This window comes from Vanessa cardui, chromosome 29 (genome assembly GCF_905220365.1).
Source record: "Vanessa cardui chromosome 29, ilVanCard2.1, whole genome shotgun sequence".
Taxonomy (NCBI): domain Eukaryota; kingdom Metazoa; phylum Arthropoda; class Insecta; order Lepidoptera; family Nymphalidae; genus Vanessa; species Vanessa cardui.
Window position 1 is genome coordinate 320237 of NC_061151.1, and position 13886 is coordinate 334122.

The 13886-nt window shown below is 34.8% G+C and overlaps 1 protein-coding gene across 1 annotated transcript; it reads right to left on the bottom strand.

Moving 5' to 3' along the window:
- Positions 1–4140: 4140 nt before the first annotated feature.
- On the bottom strand, positions 4141–11334 carry LOC124541932. Its single transcript, XM_047119870.1, has 6 exons — positions 11268–11334; positions 8323–8409; positions 7601–7687; positions 5906–6033; positions 5298–5303; positions 4141–4274 (listed from the first exon to the last, which is right to left on the bottom strand). Exons 2-6 carry the CDS (start codon positions 8400–8402, stop codon positions 4162–4164), a joined length of 414 nt encoding a protein of 137 aa, XP_046975826.1. The 5' UTR covers positions 8403–8409; positions 11268–11334; the 3' UTR covers positions 4141–4161.
- Between the last annotated feature and the right edge of the window lie 2552 nt (positions 11335–13886).

The window sequence follows — 13886 nt, forward strand, 5'->3', positions numbered from 1 at the left end:
AGATATACAGACATAGATAGATGAAATGTGTAGTGTAGGGAGAAATAAAAATATTGACAAAATAAATTTTAGTAAAACGACGTTTTCATAAAGATCAGTGAGTGTTACTATTGAATAAACTAAAAGCTTCACGATATTCACACAAGTTTCCATTACGTGTGTTATGTGACCATATTAACTGTGAGCAGGTCGATTGAACCTTTGGAGATTAACGTGATGTTGGACCTCCCTATAAATCAAACTTTTGACAAGACAGTCATTGCTCTTCTTCTCTAATCTTTAAATTACTAGAAAACGACCCGTTTTAATTACGGATAGTTTGGGTTAACTTTCGTTTAGTCTATTTAACCCACTGTCCTTTATTCGGATGGTAGCGTTTGAATTACTCCAAATATAAAATTATATTTTTATCATCAAAATTAATGTTGAAATTTTTGCGTTTGTAGTAGTGTACCGTCAGCAGACAAATAAATTAACAATTGCTTATTTCTTAGCATGGTAATTTTTCTCAGCATTCATATTTATTTTGAGGTTAATAGTTATTTGAACTATATACTTGATTATCAACTAATTATTGAGAAAAATAAATTAATTAAATTCCATGAAACTTCTATCGCTACTTGCGCAAGAGTTGCTTGCACTAACTCGCTGTGTATAACACTACTAAAAACGCAAAAACGTTTACAAACCGACTTATGTGTACTACGTTTAGATATATCGAAAGTTTGACAAATAAAATTAACTATTGTAATATTAGAAGTTACTTATTAATAGTAAATTATATACTATGTGTTGTAGTGTAATTTTATTATATATATATATATATATATATATATATATATATATATATATATATATATATATATATATATATATATATATATCCCACTTCGGATACTATATGTTTAAATATTGTTTGAAAATATATGATTTTAAATCAAACGAACTATATTAAAAAGTAATGTTATATTAATAAGTCAAATTTTAATAGAAATTTTGTGAATTTATTCATAAGAAATATACATAAGCTGTGGATGATTCCATAGATAATAAATTAGTCTGTGGTATGTTACTGTATGTTTATTAGGAATATATTGTATTTGTATAATATTTGACGATTCTTCTTTAGTCAATTTACTATTTAAAAAAAAAAATAAGCGCCTTATTTCGGGGTTTGACCTGTTTTATGATGTATTGTCATTAATTTGTTTTACTAAGAAATTCAAGTTTGTTATAACATTAAACTACTGCAAGTTCAAAGGGAAAATGGCTGGCAAGCATCGCTAAATTTCATGTGCTAAATGCGATGCGAAAAATTAAGTGTCAAATATTGTAATCAGTATGTATAATCAGTTTAAAAATGATTATTTATTAACGACAGTTGAAAATAATACTTAATTTATTTAAAAATCCATAAATAAAAATGCATTTTTTTAAACGTTTGTCATGTGACACAAAACGCTTCTAATTGGCCGGGCCTATGATGAAGTCACTTGCTTGTTAACCTTGTTTGCCTGCTATAAGTACAACGGATTAAAATACAAGCAAGTGACGTCACCGCCCCCATTGTGGCTCCATATTGTGCAAGTAGCGTTTTCGCGCGCTAGCTGAATATGGAATTTTTAATATGATATTTTTCGGCAGATGTGTACTAGAAATAAAAAAAATAACTTTTATAAAAAGTTCTTTGTTTTTTGTTCTTTGTTCTTTTATTGAAAGTTCTTTGTGAGGATGACAAATATGCCAAAGTGTATGCCAATGAGCTCTTCAAAAGGCCTTTGTCCTGCCTCTATATAAATGAAGGCTGTTTTGTGTTGCCTTTATTTACAAAGCGTCGCTGTTTTAGCAGTAAGTATAAGATCTGGTGAGTGATACTTCTTCACAGAATATTGTGTCTGGTCTCCATCGAAACCTGTTGCAAGTGATGAGGATATTTGTACAGTCGGGGTAAGAAAAGGTTCGTCACCTTAAGATCTATTTTCGTGTGCTCAGTACGAGCGACAATCTGCTTTACCGATCGAGAATGACATATTGCGTCGCAATGATTTGATGTTTAGATTCAAAAGGTACTAAGAGTTAAAGACTTGATAAAGGAATAAATTTGAAAACTGACGAAGGTTTTCTTACTCTGACTGTACATCGATATACTGATGCGGTTCAACGGTATTAAAGTTGGTGTTATATAATGCTGAAAACAAAAACATATCTGGGGCAGTGACGTATCGTAGGGCCAGTTGGTGCATGCAGATCCCGGAGTTCAGGAGGCCCTCTAACCTAAATCTTAAGCTCCTGAAGTTAGAAAAACATGGCCCTGCTCAAAAGATTTATTTTTTTGCTATCTGTACTTTTAAAACGTAATATATGTTAAAGAGGGGTGGGAGAGACGGATTAGGGCTCGATTTTTCTATACACCGGAGGCCCTTCCTCATCTAAGATCTGGGCAATTTTTATTTGTTCTTTGTTGATATGTGAGCGTTACAATCTCAGATTACTTGATAATGTTGCCAGTGAAAAATGTTTGTGTTGTAAGCACACAAAAATGTGTCATGTAATTTTGTTCTTGTATATGGCAATATAGTACATATTATATTTGCATATTTAAAGTTAACATATATGTGCTTGAGTACTGGATCGACTCAAAGATACCTTGTTCAAAGTCTCAAGGAACTCTTAATGACGGGAATTTAAACTTTATTAATATTACAAATAGACACTCCAATTTTATAATATATATAGATGAGAATTAGACATAGTCAATTTAATTGCTTTTTCTACGATACGAGTTGATTTGATCAGAGCAGTTGTGTTTTTCAGTTTTAAGGTAAATAGTCGTGTAACAAAACGTTGATGTAACATATATTTGTTGTAAAATACTTTGTTCTTAAATTGTTAATAATAATAAAATCAGTTTCGATAAATACATTAAAAATGTTTTGTTGTAATTTTAATTGTATTTTACATTTATTAACATTAATAGACAATACTTTGATGTACGTTTTGTACTATTTATTTTATGTAATTAAATGTGTATATAATTGTCTGATATTTTATTTACATGTACTACAGTTTCTTGCAAGAAACTTCTTCTCGTTAGAACCTACTTTCCGAATCGGTGGTAGCTTCACTTAAAATTTTTGTTTAACGACGATTCAAAAGTGCGTGTAAAAGCCTACTTGAATAAAGTATATTATGATGAGTAGTCAAAACTCCATTGCACACCTTAAAAATGTCTCCAAAAATTCCCCAATGTATACATTTTAGGGAATACCCACATTAAGCATTTCTTACCCTTTACTTTTTACGAGAAATAACGATTTATTTTCGAAGCGACGAAAGTACCTTAAATACATTTTTCATTTAATATAGATCAATATGACCCTTTACAGTATGTAACTTAAATTAATATTTTCGAAGATATTACTGATTAAAAACGCAGGGACATAGCGGTTTGTATTTTCTTGTGACTGAAAAACAGTGAACATTGTAAGACATTCAGTGGTATATTTAGTGTCAGCATTGCTATTTATTATTTGTATACATTTTTATATTTACTTAATGTTTAGGTGGTAGGGCTTTGTTTAAGCCTACCTGGTTGGTACCACCCACTCATCAGATATCCTACCGCCAAACATCAGTACTCAGCATTGTTGTGTTCCAGTTTGAAGGGAGAGTGAGCCAGTGTAACTACAGGCTCAAGAGAAATAATATCTTAGCTCCCAAGGTTGGTGATATTTTAGCGATGTTATGAATAGTTAATATTTCTTTGTCTATTGATGCATAGCACGACATAACTTAGAAGTAACATCGGCAAACTTAATAAAATCGATTGCTGCCGATTTACACAACCAATAGGAATCCCTATCGCGCCATTCGACGCTGTTCGTCGCTATAGATTCTCGCGTCAGTTCAACCTAAGAAAGCGAGTGCGTGTAAATCGTCATGTCGAATTGATGAATATATTAGGTCATACGATATTACAAGTTATTACGTTTGTGTAAAGATCATATTCGCATAAGAAATAAATATTGATAATGTATACACATTACTTAATTCGGATGTGATCGGGTTACGAATTTTGCCGATGCTGCATCTGAGTCGTTTCGTACTATATACCATAGGGTGACAAATGAATAATAAAAAAACTATTAAAGCATAATATATTTATAGCAAAAGTTTCTTTTCCCACAAAATTTTCCGGGACACGATATCCGTCGCGGAAGTTGGGAACTCCGTAATATCTTCCGTGCAGTTCCCTTTTTTTACCGGAAACCAATCTATACATATTATAAAATTGGAGTGTCTGTTTGTAGTATTAAAATAGCCCTTTTTTACTCAATGCATATGTATGTATACACGGTACGTATACCAAAATAACATTTTATACAATTTTTGTCGGTCTGTCTGTCTGTTTGTTTCGGCTAATCTCTGCAACGGCTGGACCGATTTTGACGGGACTGTCACTGGCAGATATTATAGGGAGTAACTTAGGCTACAATATTTTTTGTCATATTCAAAAATGTACAAGATCGCGGGCACAGCTAGTCTTATATACGAGATACAATATTTTTTATAAACTATCAGCGTGTAACTATCTAATAATAATAATAACTACTATTCACTTGGTGTTAGGGCTTTGTGCAATCCTGTCTGGGTAGGTACCACCCACTCATCAGTTATTCTTCCGCCAAATAACAGTACTCAGTATTGTTGTGTTCCGGTTTGAAGGGTGAGTGAGCCTGTGTAACTCAGTCACAAGGGATATAACATCTTAGTTCCCAAGGTTGGTGGCGCATTGATGATGTAAAGAATAGTTAATATTTCTTACAGCTTCATTGTCTATGGGTGATGGTGACCACTTACCATCAGGTGGCCCATATGCTCGTCCGCCAACCTATACGATAAAAAAAATGCGCCGCTCGTGCTCAGGAGACAACAATGGCTGAATATAATCGACTCCGAAGCATATATCGCCCAGACTTGTCTATCTTAGAAGTAACAAAGCCACATATCAAAAATAGGTCTGTCTCTTTCTGTCATCATTGATTTGACATTCGAAAGAAGGAGACAGCATTGTTTAAATGATTAAACTAAACTTTTATACCCAATACGAATCGATGGAAGAGTAAAGATCAAAAAAACTCTATATAAGAGTCAGAAAAAGAAAAAGAATTTATTTATTTACTAGCTTTAGCTTTATTCATATCATAGTTTATTTTTTGATCTTGACTCTTGCGATTGTAATATGTTGACCATATTAATTAAATTCTTTAAAATTTTACAATGTTTGTTGTACTTACAAAGTCCTGGAATAAAACAACAATATTAGATGAAGTTCAAATAGAGTTTGGTCGGTAAGAAAGTGTGTTCAGTATTCGGGTTCAAGTCAAGAAGATAGCTATGTAGTCGTAGTGTGAGGAACGATTGTCTATGGGCGGTGGTGACCACTCACCATCAGGTGGCCAATATGTTCAACAACCTACACCATAAAAAATCCTTACTGTTTGAAGGCGAGTAAGCGATTCCACTACAGGAGAGTATCATCTTAGTCTCCTAGGTGGCGTTGATATAAGGGATGATTAATTGCCAAAGTCAGATGGCCGAGATAACCCGGTGGTTAGAACGCTTGCATATTAACCGATGATCGCGGGTTCAAACTCGGACAAGTACCGCTGAACATTCATGTGCTTAATTTGTGTTTATAATTCATCTCGAGCTCGGCGGTCTAGGAAAACATCGTGAGGAAACCTGAGGTCTAAATTCATAAAAAATCTGCCACACAAACAGCGTGGTGGAATATGTTCCAGACCTTCTCATCGGAGGAAGAGAGAGCTTTAGCCCAGCAGTGGGAAAATTAAAAGGAGGTTGTTGTTTTTGCCAAAGTCAATAAAAATTTTAGTTCACATACGTTTCGTGGCGGACACACAATTGGCGTATTCCAGGTAACACATATTTTCAAATTCCTGATATTCATACACCTTATTCCCCTTTTTTTTGTCTGGCGTTTTAAGTCTCATACCACAAACAACTCCATAGCTAGAAAAGTAATCAAAAATCAAAATATACAACAATATATAAGTTATTCCAGTAGGTTAGTTGGTACGTTTTACAAACAGTTTTGAATCGTCAACAACTATTTTAAGTGAACCACCGGTTCGGAAAGTGCAAGGAACTAAGTAGTTACTCTTTTTCAACATTTAAAATTACAGTCATATTAGTTAAATACAATAGGCTATTTGACAATGCGAAAAATAAATTGTGAATTATTGTAATCAGCGTATATTATGAGTTTAAAAATGGTTATTTACTAACGAAACTTGAAAATAATACTTAATTTATTCATAAATCCATCAATAAAAATGCATTTTTTCAAACGTTTGTCACGTGACACAAAACGCTCCTGATAAGCCGGGCTTATAATAAAGTCACTGTCTGTCTTGTTAACCTTGCTTTTAATAATATAAAAGGCATTTTAAAAACCAGTCAAATAGCCTATTGTATATTTATGTTACATATCCCGTATGGAAGTACGAAAGTTAAAAGTTAATTCTACGCTTTTTTATCATCTGCATAATCTTGTGCTGACTAATATGCCTTCTTACTAATGTATTTTAAAAAATGAATTAAAGTTATGAAACGGCAAAGTTAAAAATGACACAACCTAGATGTAGTATCGGCAACATTCAATTAAACCGATTATGCCGATTCACACAACCAATAGAAACAGCTCTCTATCGCGCCATTCGACGCTATTCGTCGCTATAGATTCTCGCGTCAGTTCGACCCGAGAAATCGAGTGCATGTAAATCGACGTGTAAAATTGACGAATATATTAATAGTCCAGGAATTTTAGCACCAAATATCGGTCCGCTCTGCATAAAATCCTTCTACGTTTTCGATTGGATTATGTCGGAGGGTGCCCCCCAAGTATAAAACCGAGTTTCTGTCGCCCGAAACCGCGAGCGTTAGCCGACATCTTGGAAAACGTTTTTTTTGCATATATCTCGGAAACGGTAAGTTTTACGTTAAAAACCGAAGAAATCTTTTTTGTAGAGAACAAAATATCCCACCTTTTTCATACTAAACTTTTCCTCCTGTTGTTGATATTTTCCGATATGTTTTTGTAAAGTAACTCAATCATTTTTGGAGGGCACCCTCCGACATAATCCAATCGAAAAATCACGTAGAAGGATTTTATGCAGAGCGGATATCTAAAAATCTTGGACTATATGTCATATGATGTTACAAGTTATTACGTTTGTGTCAAGATCAAATTCACATGAGAAATAAATATTGATAATTTGGGATAGCGTACTTAATTCGGATGGGATCGATTTTACGAATTTTGCCGATGATACATGTGAGTTGTGTCGTACGTATAGCATTTCATTTCATTTAATTTTTTTATATAATATATGAGACAAAAAACACAAAAAACAACAAACAACTGCTGAGTTTCTTTCGCCGTTTCTTCTCAGGTCAGGATACTTTCTTTTCTGAACCGGTGGTAGTGTTTCAATTGACCATCAATAAGAAAGTGTAATGCTTCTATATAGAATAAAGCAATTTGAGTTTGAACAAAGTTTCTTATAGTGTAACATACCTTTCATACAACTTCACACATATCTGGTCGCACTCCTTATGTTGAGTCGATCCCACATTCAGAGTATTTTCCGGTCTCTTCAATTCTCTGTTGAAATATTAACCGTCTAACATTCGAAAGAGACGCCGAGGAATAAAATTACTAAAACGTTTATTTATTCTCGACAATAATTACTAAAACGATATCTCAAAAGTCAATCCTGTTAAATCTTGTACCAGCATGCTTCACCAGCTCACGAAGATTTCTTCATACAGTTAAAATGTTAACAAAATTTATTAAACGAAGGAGCTGAGATGGCCCACTGGTTAGAACGCGTGCATCTTAACCGATGATTTCGAGTTCAAACCCAGGCAAGCACCACTATATATAGGCGCTTGATTTGTGTTTATAATTCATCTCGAGCTCGGCGTTGAAGGAAAACATCGTGGGGAAACCTGCATGTGTCTAATTTCATGGAAATTCTGACGCATGTGTATTCCACCAATCCGCATTGGAACAACGTGGTGGAATATGTTCCAAACCTTCTCGTCAAAGAGAGAGGAGGCCTTAGCCCAGCAGTGGGAAATTTACAGGCTGTTGTTGTTCCTCTAATCCACCAATGTCCTTGCTTAAGACCTTCCTTACAATATGTTACTCATTCCTCCACATAACGTACCCATATCATGACAGCATTATCATTAGTATAGATTATTATTACTAATTAATTATATTAATAACATTACCTCTCAAAAACCCATTGGCCATTTTCCCAGTATGGTTCATAATAAGCTTCAAGTCTAACGGGCTTCTTAGTAAATCGCATCAGTCTCCTAAACACGAAAGAATCATTCATTTTTAATATTAATTAGAAATATGTAATCACTTCGATATTGTCAAAGTTTTTATTTACATAAGAATTATTAATAACACATTACGTGATCACGAATCGCACAGTGACTGCGTATTTTTTAAATTATTTTTCTCATAAGAATTAATAACATTAAATGCTTAAATATATACAAATGTGAACTAAAACTGGTTACTATATAAATCTTGACCGCGTGGAATGGTAGCAAGAATCTTAGCAGCATTTCCCCGTTGAATCGCAATTCCGATCCTCTGGGCAAACGAACCAGCCCTCCTGTCACCAGTGGAGGCAGAGAGGCGAGGTGTTACACTTGTGATGAAGCTTTTTGCACCACTACTCCAAGGGCCAAGCGTTTGAAAGCGAATGGAACAAAAAAGGAATTTTATAAAAGTATAATTTTCTCATAGAAAACACAACATATTAACATTTTGGGGCATTTTGGGATGCCGTAAATTAATATAAAGTTGTCAGAATTAGTATTAATTCTTCTCAAAGTATTATTTTCGACAGTATTATTGACACTGGCATTTAACATGTGTTAAACATTTAACATGTGTTTAACATGTGTTAAATGCCAGTGTCAATAATACTGTCAAAGGCATCAATCCTGCGCTACAGAGCCTATTAGGCCCTGTAACTCTTAAAAACGTGGTCGTGCAGCACGTTGTCAAAAAGACGTCGTATTAAGGACACCATAGCATTTTCAATAGGCATCATATAATATAAATATAATATTATAAAATAGATTTATTTATTCCACAAACATAAATTGTAACCAACAAATTTTGTAAATTAAAGTAAATTAAACTATTTTAATTTGTGACCCTCAGGGTAAAAGCCTCCTCCAATTAATTCCATTTGGTTCTGTTTTTGGCAGAGGTCATCCAGTCACTTCCTGTGTAGGCCACAATCTCGTCCTGCCACCGAACGGGCGACGTCTCCTTCTAGCGCCAGACGGTCCTTTCCATCTCGTGATGTTGACAGTCCAACGACTGTCATCATATCTTGCCACGTGGCCAGTCCCCCTCAATTTCAGACTTTGAGAGAACTGTAGAGCATCCTTTAGTTTCGTTACCTTTCAGATTTCTGTATATCTTACTCTATCTTTAAGTTTTATATTTAAACAGCTCCTTTCCATTGCCCATTGAGTGGTTAGTATTTTGTGTCTTGCCTTGTGGTCATAGATCCACGTTTGGCAACCATAGGTAAGACAGGGTAGAATAGTAGTGTCAACTATCCTTTTCACTCTACTTGGTAGTTTTGGCCCAGTACTTTTTTCATGTTATTGCTACTCTTATGGCTATTTTCATTAAATGTCATTTTCTAAACGAAATTTGTTTCCCAAGATAGATGTAACTATCTACGTACTCGAGAGGCACATCTCCAACCAGTATTTTTGTCCAGAGGATCGGAATTGCGATTCAACGGGGAAATGCTGCTAGCATTCTTGCCACCATTCCACGCGGTCAAGATTTATACAGTAACTAGTTTTAGTTTTAGTTTAAGCATTTAATGTTGTTAATTCTTATGTTAATAAACATTGCTTAATTAAACCAGTATTGGCGTTAGTTCACTGTTAGTCATAACTTTGGTTTTAGCTAGGTTCATTTCGAGGCCTACATAAACACTGGCAGTTTGGAGTTCGTTTTCAATCATAATGTTGAGCTTACATGGGCTTTCAGAAAACACGACGATGTCATCTGCAAAGCGTAGGTGGCTAAGATGAACCCCATTCACATTTATTCCTTGCTTTGACCATGGTAAGTTTTCAATTACATTTTGTAGGACTGCTATAAATATTTTTGGTGAAATGGGGTGGATGGTTGTCGGACTCCGCGCCCAGTCTGTCACACGCTGCCGCGTGTATCGATAGTCGACTTCTTTGCTTTTGCCTTCTATTGTCAATTCCCGGAAGGTGTCTCTTGTATCTGTACTTATGCTGGCTTCCCTCAGGTATATCTTCGGCAAGAAGTGATACTATGAATTGTTCAAACTCAAACAGTTTCTACGTATATCGTAGTATGATTTGATAATAAATTATGTAAAAACCCAATAAATCTTATGAAAGCAAGGATTATTATACAACGGTGATAACAGTTTTCAATCAATTCAACAGATTTCATTGCAAAATCGAAACAAAATATAATGAATATAAAAAATAATTTGTAGGAAAAGCACTTGGGACTTGGTGTAGTAAATTAGTAATGTCAAAAGCTTCTCTAAGAGTATCCTTCGCCTTATTGCCTTATTGCCTCCGCAGCTAACAGGGGCTGCTTCATTTTTAGCTCAGAGAATCAACGTGATCAGGAGTGATCCAACGGGATAATGCTAGTATTCTTGCCACCAATCCACCAGTCTTGATTGATGCAGTAACTATTTTTAATTTGTAAGTGTACAGTCCGACACAAGTTAGATGTAGAATCGACAAATTCAATAAAACCGATCACTGCCGATTCCCACAACCAACAGAAATAGTTCCTTAGCGCGCAATTCGACGCTATTCGTCGCTATAGATTCTCGCGACAGTTCAACCCGAGACAGCGAGTGCATGTAAATCTTCGCGTCGAATTGAAGAATATATTAGGTCATGTGATATTACAAGTTATTACTTTTGTGTGAAAATCATTTTCCAATAATAAATAAATGTTGAAAATTTGGGATAGCGTACTTAGTTCGGATGTGATCGGTTTTACGAATTTTGCCGACGCTACATCTAAGTTGGGTCGTTACTATACATAATTATGTAGTTAGGGATTTGATGATAATAATTCTTATGTAAATAAAGTCTATATATCTGAATTATATACAAAGTCTAATTACTTCTGTTTGCCGTCTAGTTTTGTCTCGTTGGTTCCACCCAATAAATCTGTTCTGAACGCTGGAATAAGTGCCACTGTATAAAAATTAATACCGTTTTAATAAAATAAAAGTACATTACTTTAACTTATTTAATACTTTTTGCCGAGATAGCCATGTGGTTAGAACGCGTACATCTTAACCGATAATTTCGGGTTCAAATCCAGGCAAGAACCACCGTATATATGTGCTTAATTTGTGTTTATAATTCATCTCGAGCTCGGCGTTGAAGGAACGCCGTGATTGCGTGAACGCATTGGAACAGCGTGATGGAATATGATCCAAACTTTCTCATCAAAGGGAGAGGAGGCCTAAGCCCAGCAGTGGGAAATTTACAGGATTTTGTTGTTGTGTTGTATAGGTACGTGTTGTGGTGTGTTATCAAATATAGATACGAGTAAATTATATTAATGAACAAAGTAAATTAAACGATGAAGTTAGCTGACGGTTAAGACATCACGATTTCGTGAATTAGATCGGGAGATGATAATGACAAAATATTTGGTCATTCGTACCAGTATGGCGGTTCTTCAGGGGTCTTATTACGTAAAGGCAAAAAGGAAAATGATGGTCATAACGCTCGCACCGGCGGCCCAATCGCGTGGGCGTTAATCGAACGCGTCGGAAAAATAACGAGTGTCGAACGATTTGTTCCACAAAAATGCTTGTATTTTCAGATAGTCTTTTTTTTCGACTTAAATATTTTGTCATTATCATCTCCCGGTCTATATCTCAAACATTACAAATTTTTAATTATGAAAGTTAATTTGTGAGTGTTTTAACCTACAGGCGAAAAATGTAATTAGTTATCATAAGTACATACCTACATACATATTTTTCTTAAAACAAAACAATGTTTATTTAAAAAATACCGGCAATCTTCATATTTCAGTGGCATTAACAAGGTATAAGTTTTTTTCTATTTTGCATTTTTATACCTTAAAGTTTTAAGGAAAATTTCATTTACAAAAATACTACAGACAAATAAAACAAGTACTTACTAAATAATAAAATATTCGTCAACATGTTTTGATATTCACGAATAATTTGATTACATTCTGTGTAATTGAAATGCAAGCTTAACGGACGATAAAAAATATTATTAACTTTGTATATTTGAAAAAATGCCTACAAATTATTGATTATCTATACTTATATTATGAATTCGAAAGACAATCTGTCTGTCTGTCAAACTCGGTCAAAACAGTGGATCGAACTTGAAGCAACCTGTAGAGAACCATTGGTGTAGCTAAGTGACGAAGGGCCCGTTGCATAGAAAAAAAACCGCCCTTCACCTCCTCTTTCCCACCCCTCTTTTCCACCCCTCTTTAACTAATAAGGCTCGGGTTCCATCATAAGACACTAATTACTGTAAACAGCATTGTAAATCTGTTTATTTGAAAAGAGCAACTAAGCAACGAAGCGAGTTTCTTGTCGTTTCTTCTCGCTAGAAGCTGCTTTCCGAAACGGTGGTAGTATTTAATTATTGACGATTCAAAACGCTTCATTGTGAAGTTTACTTGCGTAAAATTGATTTGATTTGAATAAAATATCCCTTTAAAACTTTAGATACCAAATAAGAAATCTTGTGCGCAAGGTCGTGATTTTCTAGCTTCAGAAGTTTAAGGTTTAGTTAAGAACCTAGAAGAGCTCTTCTAGAGGAAATCTGCGCATCGTGAACAGACGCTCACAATTCTCTTCATTTGTACTAGAAAAATGGAATTGACAAAAGTCACTTTTGAAATTTCTGAAAACACTAAGATTTTAATTATCTGCTGCTCAATAAGCATCGCCCTGAGTCAACAATGATAATAATAAATAAATAATAAATATGAGACAATATCACATACAATACTCTGGTCCCAATGTAAGTAGCTAAAGCACTTGTGTTAGGGAGAGTAGAAGTAACGACGGTACCACAAACACTCAAACCCAAGACAAGGTAGAAAACTAATGATAATCTACCTCAGAGTGGCGTACCCATGAAAACCGGTGTACACACCACTCGACCATGGAGATCGTCAACAAAAAAATGTTTATTTCAGATACTAAAATAAGAGATTAAATCAAAACGCGACTTGCTACTACTTGACGTTTTCGGTTACGGCTATGTAAACTACCCAGGTATATATAATAGTACCCATTACATTTGTGCGTGTAAATAGAAGGTATCCAATGACTTATCTTATCATTTAAGCTCATAATTCGATATTTCGGCAAAACTGATACCAGAGGGAGTTCAGGTGCTGGACAAACAGTACCAAGCCACTTGAGAATGAACACAATAGGTCTAGCTTTCGGGTCACTATGGAGATATTCTCCACAAAAGAAACAGAATCATGTACGTAGCTACTTCAGACACATTTAATCTTTTTATAGTATTAAATTGAAACGTGTCGTCTCGGTGGAGATGTTACCAGAGCAAAATACTGATAGGTGATATTGGAGAGTAAGCTGCTCCGTTACGTAACGCGTTACGCGCCAGTATGTTGGGCATCTCTTTCTCTTACGCATAGTTCAGGGGAAGCAGGGTCACATCTCTCACTCTAACTGTATTTTGAACAGCCCAAGCTATCAGTCGCG